General features: G+C 32.7%; 1 protein-coding gene across 1 annotated transcript; it reads left to right on the forward strand.

Moving 5' to 3' along the window:
- The first annotated feature begins 5,898 nt into the window (after positions 1–5,898).
- LOC126700847 (uncharacterized) lies at positions 5,899–16,845 on the forward strand. The gene is made up of 5 exons (XM_050399026.1): positions 5,899–6,119; positions 14,651–14,936; positions 15,039–15,245; positions 15,596–15,811; positions 16,212–16,845. Exons 1-5 carry the CDS (start codon positions 5,899–5,901, stop codon positions 16,434–16,436), a joined length of 1,155 nt encoding a protein of 384 aa, XP_050254983.1. The 3' UTR covers positions 16,437–16,845.
- Positions 16,846–18,537: the final 1,692 nt, after the last annotated feature.

The following is an 18,537-nucleotide window of genomic DNA, read 5'->3' on the forward strand; positions in this document are numbered from 1 at the left end:
GGGTGTTACTTGATTAGATTATAATCTCTCAATCTTTGCCAGAAAACAAATCCCAAAAATAAAAGAATGGCGGTTTTAAATAAAAATATTGTAGATATATCATTTCTCTTTAAATAATTGTCTATTCTATATTTGGAGAAAAAATTTGTCTTATAGGGTCCGTTTGGATTGAGCCTATTTTTGCTGAAACTGAAAACACTGTAGCAAAATAATTTTTAAATGTGTGAATAGTATCGTAGGATCCATTTTTAATGAAAAAGTTGTTGAAAAGTGGAATTTGTGGGTCTGTAAACAGTACACGGATGCACTGTTCACAATTGACTTGATCAAATAGTGCGGCTGGAAAAAAAAAAAATTCAGAAAACGCAGACGCAGCTATAATTCGAATCCAAACGGGCATATGATACAAGAATATAAATGTTAATTGCTGATTTCTACGTTAATTGTAATAAATAAATAAAAATTTCTTGCCTAACACATATTTAAGTGGTAATTTGCTTTCTTTCTTTTTTGTGATAATTTGATAATTAGGGGAACGAGGGATTTAAATTTTGAGTGAACCTTCAGTCAGGTCCTGGCGTAAAGAAGGCATTTTACGCCACCAATGATGTGCCGCCAAATCATATTTCCATTGATCTTACAATACTCTCTTGCACACACAAGTATAACTCAATTAAACACAAAATTCTCAAACACCTATTAGACCTGAGAAGCTCCAACGCCTCTCATCTCCTCGTACTACCGGACCTCCATCCCACTGCTGGAGCTACCGCACACATCAGTCAAGAGCTGGCACCGTCGCACCGGTTCCTTCCCGTTGGTCAAGGTTTGAGCTTTGAAACCTAATTCATTTTTCCACTCCTCTTCAAATGTTTGAGCTCCTAAAAGAGTTCTTGCTGGAGATGGTTCTTTAGTGGCTGATAGTTCTGTAGGGATGTGTTTGATGAAGGACAGTGAAACATTAGGTGTTAAATTGAAGAGCAAGAACACTGAAACATTGGGTTTCGAATACGTATTAATGATAATGACTATCACATTTAAGGAAAAGAAGATTAAGAAAAAAAAAATGACACGGAGGTGGGTTTGCAGCAAAAGCTTCAAGAACTTTGTTTTTTGTGCTTAAAATCATAAAACCCATGTCTTAAAAATTCTGTGGAAACAATAAAGAAAGAGAAAAAAAAATTAAAGATTGAAACTTTGAGGTGGGAATCAGCTTAAGATTGATAAAAATCTTATGGGCTTGTTTCAAAAGCTTCGAAGACTTTTGTGAACACAACAAAGAAAGACTTTCTCTTTCTTCCTTGTGCTTAAAATCAAATGGGTTTATCAGAAAAGCCTTAATGACTCTCTCTTTTGAGATTAAAATCACAAACCCATGTCTCAAAAAAAAAGGGAGAGAATGAGAAGGAAGCCAGACCCAAAATTCCATTAAATTTGTGATACCTTGATGAGAATCCGATGCGGTGACGCTAGCTCTTGACCGATGTGTGTGGCGGCTCCAATGGTGGGGTGGAGGTTTGGTGGTACGAGGAGAGGAGGAGATGAGAGGTGTTGGAGCTTCTCAGGCCTGATAGGTGTTTGAGAATTTTGTGTTTAATTGAGTTATACTTGTGTGTGCAAGAGTGTATTGTAAGATCAATGGAAATATGACGTGGTGGCACATCATTGGTGGAGTAAAATGCCTTATTTACGCCAGGACCTGACTGAAGGTTTTCTCTTAAATTTTAAACTATAAATGTTTTTGTTGAAAACATTACGAAGTATCAATTAAATTACAACTACAAAACACTTGGCCGTCATTTTTTGTCCAATAAAAGTGATGAAAGTCTAACATAATAGTCAATTGCGTTATTTTAAAGAGCAATGCTTATTATACATACTTTGTTGCACACACATTTGCACCCAAAAAAAAAAAAAAAAAAAACAACAACAACAATTTTCAATATGGAAATCGTGACTATAAGAGTCTGTTTGTGAATAGTTTATTTTGAAACAATTTTTTTTTTACTGAAAGTACTGTAGATAAAGCTAAGAACTAGCTAAAATAGTATAATAAGACCCATAAATAATACCAAAAAGTGCAATGGGACACATGAATAGTGGCAAAAATAAATTGAATAGTAGGAAAAAAAATTGCATTTTTTAGCCAATGCCAAACACAACGTAAGTCACAACTTTAGTTTTTTAATTTTTTATTTTTTTTCACATATTTGTAAACGTGGGTTGGAGTGTGTGTAACTACTTTTTTACCTATTTGAAATACCATAGAAGTTGTGTTTGATAATGACTCCATTGGGTTCTCTTTACAATCATTCTTTTTATTTTAAATTTTTGCCCCATGATCCACATCATTTTGAAAAATTCTGTCACTTTAATTGATTGTAAAAGGAAATATAAAAATAAAGTTTGGGTAAATTACAAAGTTGGTCCCTATCTTTTACATCATATTTCAATTTGGCCCTTGACCTTTCAATTATGTCAATTTGGTTCCTAACTTTTCAGTGTTGTGTCAATTTAGTTCTTGCCGTTATCTATTGGATGAAAATTTTTGACATGGCAAACGGCCAAAATAGAAAATTATTTGTTTGCCATGCCAACAAACACTAGTACCACCACATTAGTTTTAGTGTTTTTTTTTTTTTTTTTTTTTACAACTGAAGGGCAATGTACCTTACAAGCTAACTACAGAGTAGTCGATAGATTGTTGTTATTAAAGCAAAATAATAGATGAATCTAAAGCAAATTTGGTTGTGGCAGCAGGGGCAACAACATGTTAAAGCCAGGGTGGTCACAAGAACACCTTGACCTAGAAAAAAAAATTATATATAATTATTTAAAATTTTATATTTGCCTACCCTTAAAAAAAAAAATTGTGACCACCCTCATTTTTTTTTTTATGTCAATAAAATTAAATTTTGGTTCATAATTTGGTTCAGTTAATAATATATTAGGGCCTTTCAAGCAAAAAGAAAAGGCCCAAAAAAAATTTGAACTAAAATCTGAAGAAAAAAAATTATAATAATAGCATCTAGCAAGCCCAAATGCCCAACAAACATAAAGACCTCAAGGAAAAAAGCCCAAGATCAATCCTCACTCACTACTCAGATAGATTTTTAAATAAACAAAAATAATAATAATTAAGTTTTTATAAACTAAATACTCAATCAATCCTCATTGATTGATCAAATTTTAAACCAAACTTGAGATCCTAACCTAAAGGGAAATGAGAACCTCAACCCTTAGCAGTCAGCGAGTAGTGCCTCCACCTCAGGCTCAGCAACAGCGAGTAGCGCCTCCACCTCAAGCTCAGCAACAGCAACTTAGCAAGACCCTAGCCTCAACGTGCTGCCGCCCCTAGTCCCAAGGCACATTGGTGACGGCAATGGCGAGATCGAAGATTGCCTTGGCCCAAACCTAGCTTCGACATGCTGCCATGGCGCCACCCCTCAAGGTATTTCAGTTCTCTCTCTTTTTCTCTTTCTCATCTCTACTGTGCTTTAAGAGTGAGAGCGGAGCTCTCTCTGTTTCTCTTTGGAATTGAAAAATGAGATTTTCTTTCTCTTTGGAATTGAATTGCTTTGCCTAATGCCTTTATTTGACTTTATCGGTTTTGAGTTTCTCATTTTGTGTATTGTGAATGTTTTACATTTCTTTAATGTTTTGTGTAACTATGTAAGAGTATGTAATATTGTTGATTGGCTCTTGTCTTTTGAGTGAGGGGTGGATAGAGTCGGGTTGTGTGTCACAGGGTCAAATTGTGGCATTGGATGTCAGGATTGGGGTAGTGGAGGCATTAAAAGTAACTAAACAAGACATTATAAAAGACAAACAAATTAAATTATGTTAGGCAGTGGGTTGAGCCGGGTGGATGATGCACAATGGGGTGTGTGCTAGACTGCTAGTGGTTAGTAAAGAAAAACAATGAAACAACTAAACAACAATAATTAATAATTTTATTAATATTTCAAATGAACTTATAATTTATTGTTTATTCTTTTGCTAGAATTATGAATAAATATTTGATAAGAAAACCATGTACCCAATATTCATCTCTTGTGCAAAATTCATTTCCTGTGCAAGATTCATCTTCATCTTCTAAGCAAATTCGTGTTGACTTTAACTTAGAAAATCTTTGTTCAAATCCTTGGCTACGAGAAAAGATATCATCTTATCATCCTAATAATCATGATGAAATAAGAAGATTTTATTTACAAAATGACCCTTGTCAACCTGTTCTCCATAAATACCCTCCAATAGATTTTTCTGGAAAGCCTCGTCGATTTAGTTCTGATTGGTATGTAAATAGAAATTGGTTGGAATATAGTATAGACAAAGATGTAGTATTTTGTTTATATTGCTATTTATTTGGGCAAGATGTTAGTAAGCAAGGAGGATGAGAGACTTTTGTAACAAAGGGATTTAAACTTTGGAATCAGAAAGAGAAGTTAGCATCCCATGTTAGAGGAGTTAATAGTGCTCATAACCAAGCTGTCATAAAGAGTGAAGATCTAATAAAGGAAAAGCAACACATTCAAAGTGTTTTGGTTAAGCAATCAAATCAAGATAAAATTGAATATCGAGTTCAATCAAATGCAATAGTTGATTGCATAAGATTCTTTTTATGCCGGGGGTTAGCTTTTCGTTGTCACGATAAATCTCAAGATTCAAGTGATAAATGAAATTTCCTTGAGCTTCTACAATTTTTGGCAGATCATAATGAATCTATCAATGAAGTGTTGCAAAAAGTTCCAAAAAATTGCAAGCTTACTTGCCATGAAATTCAAAAAGACATTGTGAATGCAGTTGCACGTGAAACATCCAAAGCCATCATCAAGGATCTTGACAATGGGTTCTTTTCAATATTGGTTGATGAGTCACGTGATATCTCAGTGAAAGAGCAAATGGCCCTCATTCTTCGTTATGTGAACAAAAAAAAAATTATTATAGAGCAATTCCTTGGTATTGTACATATAGCAAGTACCACCGCTTTGTCACTCAAATATGTTGTTGAATCTTTACTTTGTGAACATAATTTGAGTATATCGAGACTACGTAGGTAAGGTTATGACGGGACCAGTAATATGCAAGGTGATATCAACAGTCTCAAAACTTTAATTTTGGAAAAGAATAAGTCAGCATTTTATATCCATTGTTTTGCTCATCAACTTCAATTGACTCTTATTGCCGTTGCTAAGAATCACATTAACATTGCTAAATTTTTTATGTGGTTCGTAATTTAGTAACTGTTGTTAGAGGCTCTTGTAAGAGATGAGATACTCTTCAAGATGCACAATTTGCCAAAATTAAAGAAGAATTTAGAGAAGTGTGTACATAGAAGTGGGCAAGGTTTGAATCTAGAGGCAAATCTTAAATGTCCTAGTGGTACACATTGGGGATCATATTATGAGACTATTCTCAACTTGATTTTGATGTTCTCTACTGTTGTTGATGTACTTGAGATTATTGAAGAAGATGGCATCCTCGATCAAAAATTTGAAACTTGATCTATTATGATGTCAATTCTATCTTTTGAATTTGTCTTTACTCTACACTTGATTAAGAACATTTTAAGGATCACAAATGAGTTGCCAATAGCATTGCAAAAAAATAAATAAATAAATAAAATTAAGATATAATAATGCTATGAATCTTGTTAAAGTGTTTAAGCAACGATTGCAAGTGATGAGAGATGATGAATGGAAATTTTTATTGACTGAAGTGTCTTCATTTTGTACCACATATGATATTCATATCTTGAACATGGATGAAATATTTGTAGTTAGTGGGAGGCTGCGATGCAACACCCAACAAAATACAAATTTACATCATTATCGTGTTGAGCTATTCTACACAGTCATAGATTTGCAACTTTAAGAGCTTCACAATCATTTTTCAGAGATGAATACCGAGTTGCTACTTTGTATGGCTTGCTTGAATCCAAGTAATTTATTTGTGGCTTTTGATAAGGACAAGTTGATACGTCTAGCAAAGTTCTATCCATCTGATTTTTCTAGGACAGATATCTTGGCAGTTGGCCCTCAACTTCATAATTACATTTTTTATATGCGCAGCAATGACTCATTTTTAGAGCTTCAAGGAGTTGGTGAACTTGCTGAAAAGTTAGTGAAGACAAGGAAGCATGACACTTATCCATTAGTCTATTTACTTGTGAAATTAGTTTTGATCATTCTTGCTGCTACTGCAACAGTAGAAAGAAATTTTTCAGCAATGAAATATATAAAGAATGAATGCAATCGAATAAGAGATCAGTGGATGAATGATTAGTTGGTTGTGTACATTGAAAGAGATGTAGTTTGTAGTATTGATAATGAGACTATCATGCAATAATTTCAAAATATGAAAACTGGTAGAAGGAAATTGTAAATTTTATGTATTTGCATGTTTTTTTTATTGTTGTTGTTGTTGTCAATATATAAATTTCTCTTTTTATTAGATTGTGTAATTTATGCTTCTTAAGGAATATCTGGGAAAATTTCCTAGAGCCGCCATTGTGTGGCGATATCCATAGTTATAGACTTAGGAACTCTTCCTTTGTTTTTTCTAAACCCACCAGGTTATGTGTTTTGGGTTTTATTTCATTTGTTATACATATGGCTTATTAGGATCTGGTGGGAATATTAGGATATGGTGAAAGTCTTATGTGGTCCCAGACTTCTAAAGTTCCATACTTTCTCACTTTGGATGGACTGACATGACTTTTTTTATCTTTGCTAGGTAACATAAGATAAATATTTCAATCAATTATTCTTAAGTTGAACTCGCTGGTGTCTGCAACTTCTTAGAGGATGAAGGAGAAGAGATGGAGATGGGTTTGGTTGGTGGTGACCAACGAGAGAGGGGGAGAGCAAATGGAGTTAAGTTAGGGATTTTGGTTGTCAGATGATGTGGCAATACAAGTGTCCATTGACGTGACAAATTTTTATTTATTTATTTGGGCCGTTTACCATGTCAGCAATTTTCATCCAAGAGATAACAGCAGAAACTAAATTGACATGACATTGAAAGGTTAAGGACCAAATTGACACAATTGAAAGGTTAGGGACTAAATTGAGATATGGTATAAATGATAGGGACCAACTTTGTAATTTACCCATAAATTTTTTTTTTACAAAAACACAAAGACTAGTTTCACATAGGATATTGTCAAGGGATTAACTTGAGATTTTAAGTGATATTTTATGAATGAAATATATATTTAAATCTTTAAACTTTTGATCTAAGAAAGCAAACATACTAAAATACTTGTTCTTTAAAATATTAAATTAATCTCATTTTACCGTTTAAAAAAAAAATTTAATGGGGAACAACCCTTAAACTATTGGAAAACTGAGTTGGGGAAATTGCAACCATTGCCCATTGTAGATCCACTAATGATAAGGCAAAACTAAAGAAATGTAGCAAAGCATTGTTCTTTATTCGTGTTGTGAGATCTTTTTGTGATCTGGAATAGAATTCTCAGTCGATATTTTCATGTCATGTCCGAAAGGAAGATGCCATCTACCGCAAACGAACAGAGTGGAGAGGAAAAGGTGCGTATCTCCTCTCCTTTCAAAAAAAAATACGCACTAGACGTCGAATCATATATCCTATATATTATATAAAATTGGAGTATAATTATAATTCAAATTAGTTTATCATTGTTGCTTAATTTTGTATCATGTGTTTAATTTAATTTTCTTAATTTTGGTGTCACTTCAAGCGAAACTTGAATTGACTATTTCAATTATCTAGTTACATCATCGTAGCATCTCTACTATTAAATATTTTCATAAATAAAAACGGATTAAAACCTAAATATGATATCTATTTTTAATTTAAAAATGCTAATTTAACCGTATATTATTCATGTACAAGATTGAGAATTAACATTTATTAGAGCTCTCAAAGTCTGATATTAGTCAACTTTTTTTTTTTTTCATCCTACTTGGAGTGCAAACAAAGAAATCTTAATCTACCTATATTGTACTATTGTAACTTTGATTTAATGCATAGTTAATCTAGGATTTAGTCTACTATGAATATCCTTCAATGAGTTTATTGTAATACACAAAACTTAATAGTTAAAATAAAGCCATTAAAATATTTCTCTTATGGATGTAGGCCTCTAAAGTCGAACCATGTTAATTCTTTCTCTCTATCTTTTTATTTTTTTTCTTCATATTTTCTTATACACTTTATCATAGTGTTAGAGTAAATCTTGTCTTTGTTGGGAAATTAAGAGGAAATAATGGAAGAACAAGCTTAGAGGTACAAATTAATCATCTTTTTTAAAGCAACATTTGCCCTCACTCAATTGAGTTTACTAAAGGATTATAGGTAAATCGTCTCGAAAATATAAATGAGTAAGGATTTTACGAATAACAACTTTAGACATTCATGTGAGTTTCTATAATAGGTGTGCTAAATTTGTTAAAATTGAATATGGATTATTACATATAACCAGTGAAGAGATAAAATTGAAAGGGCACCTTTGAAAGGTTACTTGTGAAGAAACATAAGCTTTAACATGTAATTATGACAGCTACTTTTCATTAGGAATAGAAATGTTCTCTTTGCCTCGTTTTCTATCAATTTCTACTTAGCAATATCAATTTGTCCACTATCTCGTTTGAACAAAGTTGAATTTTGCTCAAGCAAAACTTCTAAAAATTCAAACAGAAAGTTTGCTTCTCCTTCGATTGTCACTTGACTTTGGTCAAGCGAAATTTCCAAAACATATCTTCTTCAATCCATTTTTTTTCTCCGTTCTTCAACTTCTAAAATGGGACATTCTCATCCTAGCTAGTTCCATTTCTTCAAATATAAACTTGTTGGGAAATTTAGAGGAGATCAATGGAAGAACAAAGGAACAAAGAGGCTTATAGGTACCCAAAAAAAAAAAAAAAAAAAAAAAAAATCATTTTCTTTAAGATAATATTTGTCCCAACTCGAATGAGTTTGCTAATAGATACGAGAAAATCTTCTTCAAGATATAACTAAGCTTGGATGCTACAAGTAGCAAACTTGGAAAACTAAATATGGTTGTTTATTTATAAACAATGAAGAGTTGCTAATAAAAATACACATTTGAAATGTCACTCGGGTTGGGACAAGCACTCTAAAATATGAGAAGGTATTTCATGCGCAGGGCGCATACAAAATTTTTACCTAAGACATTGTCAAGACTGCTAAACATAATATTATTCATATATACAACTCCTAGATCAATGGAACGTAGGATTGTAAATGAGCCGAGCTTTGTCGAGTAGTGCATATTCAAGCTTGGCTCGTTAGGAAAAATCAAAAGCTCGAGCTTGGCTTGAGCTTATGACAAGCCTAAAATTAGTGTTTGAGTTTGAGCTCGTGGAAAAGCCAAAAAGTTTGAGGTTGGCTTGGCTTGACTTGATTAATTAGTCAAGCCAAACTTAAGCTTAATATCAAGCTCAGACTCGAGCTCAGGTCAAGTTTTTAAGCTTGAGATCTAAAAAAAATTACATTATTAAATGCTTAAATCTCAAAAATTAAGAAAAAAGAAAAAGAAAATAGTATACTCATTTTATCATGCATCTCATCCTACTTATGATTAGCAATTATTCAAATTAATAATTTACATAATTAAATTCATTCATTCGTCATTCATTGTCTATAACTTCAATAATTGTTATTTATTTATTTTTGTAAGGTTGAATTTTATCAACCATCTTGTTGGCTTTATTCCGTGCCAAATTTGCTTTTATTTTAGCAATTAGTAACCCTGTATTTAGGTGAGAATCATGTAAGGGTAGTGAGTGAGTGAGTGTGAAGAAATATTCAAGATTGTGCAAGGATGCAGAGACTCGCGACTGGACTCACGGGTGTCTCGCTACTGGCAAGCCGCCAAAGTTGGCACATGTGTGGAGCATGTAGGGGAGCTAAAGAGTCATGTTAGCTGTTGCACTACAAGACAAAAGTCTCAAACTGGCCAGGCCGTTAACTCGCGGCTTGAACTCACGACTCAACCCAGTCGCGAGGTCAAGTCGTCAGACCACCCTGTTTGGGAAAAACTATCTTTTCACATTCCTTCTCACCCTACTATATATAGATCCTTATACCCACGATATTTAGAGAGCTTCCAGAGAGAATTTTGAGAGAGAAACCCTAGAAAAAAAACAAGATTGATTCATTTACAATTTTTACATAGAGACTCTTCAAATTTCTCTACTCTCTTCCTCTCCATTGTCAAATCCTTGAGAGGTTCATTACCAAAACCTTTTCTCACCATACCCATATCTATGAGAAGGCCATTTAGTGTTTGGGAAACAGTTAAGAAGGGACCAATTTCATATTGGTTGATGTTATGGTCAAATAGCGGAATCCGGTAAGCTAAAGAAGAAATAGGTTCGGCGTAACTTCGTTGGAGTAGGAGCTTGGAGGGTTTAGGTACATTGAGTAGATTAGGCTTTGAGGGTCTTCTGCTGTTCATATATCCCAACTACATTCTTTAGTGAATTATTTACCGCTTGGAGGGCGGCGGAGAGGTTTTACCCCGAGAGTTTCGATTTCCTCTTCGATAACACATCGTGTGTTGTCCTTGTGTTTGCATCTCTCTTCCCTTAATTTTTTCTATTTAATTTCTGCTGTGGATATGATTTTATTTGGTTTAGATTGTTTATCAATTCTGTTTTAAGCTTATGTTCATATTCCGCACATTAATTGTTTAATATTAAGCTTGAATAGGTAATTTGTTAATTGGGGGCCTAAACGTTTATAGTATTTTATACGCTAATTGAACTTTCAATTTTTAAATGTAACTATAGTCTAAAGTGGTTCTTGATCAGTTTAAAGGGAAGGACAAAATTAAGATAATATAGGTAGTGGTCTCATGTTGGCCATGTCATTATTAAGATATATGTAATGAGTATATTTAGCTAACACATATAAACTTATAATGAGTTTATGCTTGAATTGTTGTATATCAAGCCTAATAGCTCACGAGCTTGTTCGTAAACAAATTTTTTTGCTTAGGCTCAGCTTGTTTATTAAATGAGTCTAAAACTAATAAGACTCAAGCTTGGCTTATTTATAAACAAACAAACATGAACAAGTTTTTTATCAAGCCAAATCCGAGCTGTTCATGATCAGCTTAGCTCATTTTCAACCCTAATTGGAACGACATTAGATGGTTTAACTTTTACCAATTAAACTAGTTTCCACTTTTCTGTTAGGAGGAGATTGGATTAGGCATATTCTTTATATATTAATTTGAAATAACTGGTTATAAGATTTTATTTTAAATCCATAATATTACATGTGTTTTTATTTACGTCAAAACATCAAATCTTTCGTTATCTTGTTTTGTTTTGTTCAAGTGTTGACTGGCTCTGCCATCCCACCTGCTAGCATCTCCAACATTATTTCTGGTGTGCTGAGTCAAGCATCACAGTTTGATGAGTGTGTCTTCTCCTTTACTCGGAGGACTGGCAACAAAGTTGCCCATGCGTTAGCGCAACATGCTAGGCATTTATCTGATTCTAGTATTTGGCTAGAGGAATATCCTAGTTTTATTGAGAACTTAGTGTCTCAAGATGTTTTGTTTTTATCATCCTTTTAATAAAGTGACGTAATTTGCAAAAAAAATAATAATAATAAATAAATAAATAAATAAATTTTCTTCAAACTTTTTTATTTTAAATCATCAAATCCAAAAGTAAATCAAAAGGAAAAGTTTGACGATGAGTTTACCTTGTTGCATTGCTCTTGTCACTTGTAGAAAGAAAGAGAAAATTGTATGAAAAAATGAGTAAGTAGTCATAATCTATACTACTATTTAAGGGGCTTCCCCTGTTTAGATTCCACATTTTGCATGCCTAAAATACCCTCATCATACCCACTTACAAGTTTTCAACTACCAGGGATAGATATGTAAATTAAAACTCCTATGTTTAAGTAGAGACAAAACTAAAGAACAATTCCGTAAAAATGCAATTCTAACTCCCCTAAAACATGGCCTAAAAAATAGGACAAGTTTCCTTTTAATTGTCAAATTATTTTACCCACTTATAAATTAAATTGTAAAAATAAAAATTATATATATATATTTATAAAAAATAAAAACACAGTTTTTTTTTCCCTAAAAAAAAACTTCATCGCACGTGCTTCGCGCGTGTGATGAGGCTAGTGTAAGTTAAAAGTTTTGCCCCTAAAAATAAAATAGAGGGTCTATGGCAACAAATTAAAGGGCTGGTGATTATTAATATATTTGCTTTTCCCACTTGTAACTGGGCTATTGGTTCAATCCTTTAGATTCCTTGGTTGGGCCACTTTGTCTATAGTTGATTGAGCTCTGCTCCTTTAATGGGCCTCGCTTTCGGCTGTCTCCTTTGAGACTTGTTCTTACTAGTACTAGTCCCATATAAGCACGCAAGTAACAGAAGAAAAGTCCAAGAAAACAACAATTTCGACTTACATTTTTTTTATAATTATAGAATTGAACGTAAAGTTAATAAAAGAATTGAACAGGTCATCTCATGGACGCCAGTGTTTGAAAAATGTGAAACAAGAGTATTGTCACTCACCATGTTCATTACAGAGTGGTTGGAAACATTTGGTTATAATATGACTTCAACAAAACAAACAAAAATAAAAAAATAAAAGCATTTGTTTACGATTCTTTCAAAAAGTTTGCAAACAGAGTACAACCCCATAAATGCATTATGATTTATGAGCACCATTTTTTTTTAAGTCATGTTTATCATCATTTCCATAAGTGCATTCAGTAAATGATAGAAAGACATCCACGGTTTGCATATATTTTCATTGTTGTTGTGCTTTTAATGCAGTATTTTGAAAAAAAAAATCAAAATTGTGTAATAATTGTATTTTAATTTGCATTTTCTCTTTTCTTCCTAGGAAAATACTTACATAGTTTAGAGCACTGCTCTGGAACTATGTAAATATTGCCCCTCCTTTTAGAAGAAGAGTTAATTGGTGTAAGCGAGATTCAAAATCAAGTCATTTATTAAATGACAAAAACTTACAAATTGAGTTAATTGAAACCTTTATTTTGTTTGGTTGCTAATACTTGCTCAAAATTGCAAACAATAAACCCATTCAACCCTTTACCTTTAAAGAAATTAACAACAACAACCAAAAAAAAAAAAAGAGAAAAGAGGGGCCATTTAGACCTACCTCTTCAGGCCCCTACTCAAAATACCCTTTTACCACAAATTTTGTGTTTGAAAGGGAAAGGTGGGGTAACCTTACCACAGAGTAAAGGCCAAGTGAGATGAAGAATGCCAAAAGAGAATTTGTTTTCTTACGTTGAAAATTCCTGCAGAAAATATTTTCCTTACACTTTTACTGTGTACTTACTCTATGTTTGGCAATTGAGGTGGTATTCTATCATCATATAGTGTACTGTTCCACTTACCGTACCATCTCATCATGCAAGTTAAACATACATACATACATACATACATACATGCATAGAGCATTGAAAAAAAAAAAAGGTCCAATATATACACGGTTCTTGTAAGTTTCCTCATACATGACTGACTCATCACCTTTCCAACGTGTCAAGATGATTACCTCCCAAGTGTCAACCCAATGAAACAAACAAACAAACAAATTTTTGCCAACCTAAACCTACTCTTCTGTCCAAGAAAATTAAAGATTACAATATTCCCAATTAGAAAAGTAAACACAGAAAAAAAGAAAATAAATCAATATTATTGGCTATAGTCTATAGTCTATAGCCTACATAGGTCAGTTCATGAGTTCCTTTAAATAAACGCATCTTCAACCCAAAAAGCAAAATAAAAATAAGCCAAAAACATCTTTTTAGTGCTCATATTTTTGTTATCTTTTCAATTTCATTGTCTAAGTTTTTATAGCTTTATTTTAGTTTGTAAATTTTTAAATTTATTATTATTTTGGTCCCTATCGTTATCTCAATTTTTTTTTAAAAAAATATCTACATAATTAATGGATTGCACTACTAATCAAGGGCGGAATTAAGAATTTTTATTTGGAGGGCTGAGTTGTGATACTAACATTTTATTCATAATAATCTTAAGAATTCCAAAAGTAGCAAATTAAATCTCAAACACAATAAGTTGAAGCTTAATATGTTACTTTTTGAAATCTTAGAATTTAATTTGTTACTTTTGAAATTATAGGGTTTACTTTATTTCTTTTTCTTTTTGAAATTCCAATATTTAATTTATTACTTATGAAATTACATGGTTCAATTTGTTACACCTCTTAACATATAGGGTGTAAAAAATATTTTTTTTAAGAACATCATTGCACTAACTCAAATATTTGAGGGTCCAACTCCAATTTTTATAAGCTAAATATTCAAAGTGCTAATATTTTTACATACTATAAAAGGATTTTTCAAGATTTTTGGGGGGGGGGGGGGGGGGGGGGGGGGGGCCAAGGGAGTGGTTTTGCCCTTGCTGCTAACTTAAAATTGTGTTTTCTGCAATGAGATGACAATGGGGATTACAATGACAGTAAATCTAAAGATATGAGGACAAAAAAAAATATTATAAAAACTTAGGAACTAAATTGAAAATATGACCCAAAAATAAGGACTAAAAACTAAAAAGATATTCTTATAATAAAATAAATAACAAAAAATAATATTAAACTCAACCATTTGGTTCAGGTTCGGAGTGAGGTTCGGTTGTGGACTTTTTAAGCCCAAAGATAAAGCACATATCCCACACCTCAACCCATCCTTCACACCCCCATCCACCACCCACCATTACAAAAGTACTACCCCACCTCTCTTTTCTCTCTCCTCTCTCTCTCTCTCTCTCTCAGAGAAAAAAAGTATTGCAAGAAAGAAAGTTCTCTTTTTCTTTCATCTTTTCCACCCTCCAAAACTGGCTGTAGATGATGATCAAAAACTCACCATAAGAGAAATCAACCCCAAAAGCAGAAGAATCATGGTTAGCTTCATGAATACACTTAATTCTCACATTTATGATTGATGGGTATTTCTCTTTTGTTGTTGTTGTTTTGATGTATATTTTGTTTGGTTTTTTGACTAGGGAGGAGGTTTAGATGATGATGATGGTGTAGAAAATAACAAGTGGCCACTATGGCTTCGGCCACTTCTCAAAACTAGCTTCTTTGTTCAATGCAAAGTTCACGCTGATTCTCACAAGAGTGAATGCAATATGTATTGCTTGGACTGCATGAATGGTGCCCTTTGTTCTCTTTGTCTGGGCTCTCATAGAGACCATCGCGCTATTCAGGTTTGTAGGTTTGTTTGTGTTTTGAGATTCTGCAACTGATTCATAGTTTTGTTAAAGATGGGGTCTTGAAGTAGCTAAACACAGTGAAATTATAACCCAACACACTACATTGTCAAAAATTCTAGCTATAATTCATAGCCTTCAAAATTAATCACATGGTCATTTTTCGATTCTACCAATGACATGGTTTTTTGGAACTGACGCCTCTATAGTCCTCTACTAGCTAACTCTCTCTCTCTCTCTCTCTCTTATGACTTGTAGGTTTTATTTTGGGTATTTTCATTTTTTTATAAGACTTGTCACTTGGGTTGTGTGTTTGCTAAAATTTTTGTGATGGGTTTTGTTTGTAGATAAGGAGGTCATCATATCATGATGTGATAAGGGTGTCTGAGATTCAGAAATATTTGGACATTACAGGCGTGCAGACATACATAATAAATAGTGCCAGAATTGTGTTCTTGAATGAAAGGCCTCAGCCTAGGCCTGGTAAAGGTGTCACCAATACCTGCCAAGTCTGTGAGCGTAGCCTCCTTGATTCCTTCAGTTTCTGCTCACTTGGTTGCAAGGTACTGTATAAGTTAAAACACAATTACCACCACACTCTTATTCTTACTATTTTTTTTTTGTTCTTTTGGAGTGTTTTAGAAGTCACTTTCTTTATTTATTTCATGTGTTTTACTCCAATTTCCAACCATTAATTTTATATCTAAATTCTTTTTTCTTCCAAAAAATCAAAGTGGGTTTTCTTTTTCTTCTATTTCGTTTTGTTATCAATTTTTGGTGATTTCGTTTCCTTGCTTGGTTAAAAGTTAAAAGGGAAATTTCTAGAATTTCTCTATAGAGCTTTAACAAACGTTACAAATACATTATAATGGCATTAATTTATTCAGTTTTTTGTTTTGGTTTTTGGTAGGAAATGAATGTGAATCAGTGAGTGATGATTATTTCTATTTGTGAAATTTTCAGATTGTAGGGACATCAAAGAATTTCCGTAAAAGGAAAATGTGCACGGACACAGATGGATCAGACACTGAAGGATCATTGAATGGCATTAGCAATGGATATCTTAAAAGCAGAATTCAAAGTTTTTCACCATCAACACCACCTCCAACGGTGAATTACAGAACTGCCAAGAGGAGGAAGGGAGTTCCACATAGATCTCCAATGGGAGGCCTTATTATAGAATACTAAGAAAGACAAATAGGGCTTTTTAAATTAGTTACCAATATACCTCTCTCAAAACACCACAAATGTGTCACTACTACCTCTTAAAGTGGTAGTCTTAGCAATGTCTTTTTTATGTTTATTACAAAGTTACTGTAACATCTGAGCCTTATACATGGGAGGCCGGTGTTGAAAAAACAAATCTCTATGCTGTATAGGCAACAATAATGTTAAAAAAAATAATGGGTTTTAAAAAGAAAAAAAAAAAAAAAAAAAAAGACAATATAAGGTGATGAATGACATGGGAAATATAGATAGTAAGGAATAGTTTCATGATCTACAGGTGTTTTGATATTAAATGTATATACAAGTTTGTAGATAGAGTTTGTAATGTGAAAAATCAATGAATAAAATGCCGTAGGGGTTTTGATATTAAGGATTATGCTATTATTACTTAACATTCTCTCTTGGGAATTGTGAAGCTTTGCTCTTTTGTGAGTGTGTTTGTTTGTGTGTTGCTTCTAGAAAGCATGTTTGGTCTGCCGAGAAAAGATGCACGACAGAAAGCGCGTGAAACATTTGTCTCTGAGGTGAATCATGATGATTTAGAATTAGAAGTTGGTTTGCTGAGAAATTTAAGTGTTTCTTTTTCTGTTCCTTCCTTTCTTTTATTTTATTTTTTTCAATAGTGCTTGTGATAGAGTAGTAGGAGTACTCATTCATGGTTCAAGAATGTTGGAACTTGGAAGTTCCCGAGTTTGGTTTCATGGTTTCTAACACCTTCAACTTTTAAATAACTTTGATAATTCCTATAAAAATAAAACCTTGATATTTTCTTTTTCTTTTTTGAGGAGCACCTTGATATTTTCTAGGAAACAAGTACAGAGAAATTATTGATATTTCAAAGTTCTGCGCACGTTTTGCACAAGGCAGCAAGAACTTTTAAGTTACAAATATATTAAATTGGCATCATCAAGTAATAACTTTTTTGAGTTATAGCAATTGTATATAATAAAAAAAAGTTTTTTTTTTCTTTTTTTAGAGAAGTATATAAAAAAAAAAAAAAAAAAAAAAAAAGTTAGTACAAAGTTACTTGGAATAAGCTATGGAGGGGAAAAAAGGCTTTACTTATTATGGATTTATGGGTATCAACATTTAAGAAGAATAAAATTTAAAAAAAAAAAAAAAAAAAAAAGGTTTACTGGTTTGGAGCATGTAATAAGAGGTCTTTGTCTTTTTGTCATGCATTGCTCTAATTGGTGAAGCAGCAGTTACAGCATTTAGAGAATTACATGGTTAAGCAATTGAATAAGTACAATACCCCCAAGCATGCAGCAAGATTAAGCCATTTTTTAAGGTCAGAAACCAAAAAGTTCCTTAATGTTAATATGCATGTTGGAAAAGAATTAAATAAGATTTCTTAATATTTTTAAACTTAAAATGGAAAGTTCATATTCATAAGGAGCATGTCAAACCCACCTTACTATTCCTATTAAGTGCATTTTGAATTTTTTTTTTTTAAATGAAGAAAAAATTACAAAGAATAGGAGAATTAAGTTAATTAACCATCAATCTCCTGGGTCCCAAGCCAAAAATTAGGGAGGGAGGAGATGTGAATAAATCTCTCATAATTACTTAAAAGAGCCCATTTCACAAAATGTTATGGGCAACAATATTAGTTTACCTCGTATGATTAACTAACTAAATCATATTGTGGGTTTCAGTTAACTCAACCGGTAAAGTCTTTAATGGTTGAATAAGAGATTTAGAATTCAATCTCTGTCTAATGCCTACACCAAAAATAAATTGGTAATTTAGTTTGATGATAAATAACTATTATCAGTAGTAAACACCATAGATTGAAAATCTCTTAAAAAAAAAAAAATAACTAATCATATTAGTGCATGTAGACTATAGAGCGATCATTTAGCAAAAAATATATGGAGTAGGTATTTGTACCTATGTTTCAAAGCTATAGCCTTTTTTCCTTTTTCTTCTCAAGGTAAGATGTCAACAAAATTCATTGATTCAATGTACCAAATTACACAAGGGTACCAGTCCTCTTCATGTGTAGGGGCCGACTCCCTCAAAATCAGGGCCTAGTTCTCTCTGACTTATTATACATATG

Source organism: Quercus robur, chromosome 9 (genome assembly GCF_932294415.1).
Source record: "Quercus robur chromosome 9, dhQueRobu3.1, whole genome shotgun sequence".
NCBI classification, from domain to species: domain Eukaryota; kingdom Viridiplantae; phylum Streptophyta; class Magnoliopsida; order Fagales; family Fagaceae; genus Quercus; species Quercus robur.

Bases quoted from the DNA above. Each gene is read 5' to 3' on its own strand.
- LOC126700847 (XM_050399026.1), top strand. From the start codon at position 5,899: ATGAATACCGAGTTGCTACTTTGTATGGCTTGCTTGAATCCAAGTAAT. The intron at 6,120-14,650 runs GTTAGTGAAGAC...CATTTGGTTCAG, and splicing joins GTTGGTGAACTTGCTGAAAA to GTTCGGAGTGAGGTTCGGTT. The intron at 15,812-16,211 runs GTACTGTATAAG...TGAAATTTTCAG, and splicing joins TCTGCTCACTTGGTTGCAAG to ATTGTAGGGACATCAAAGAA.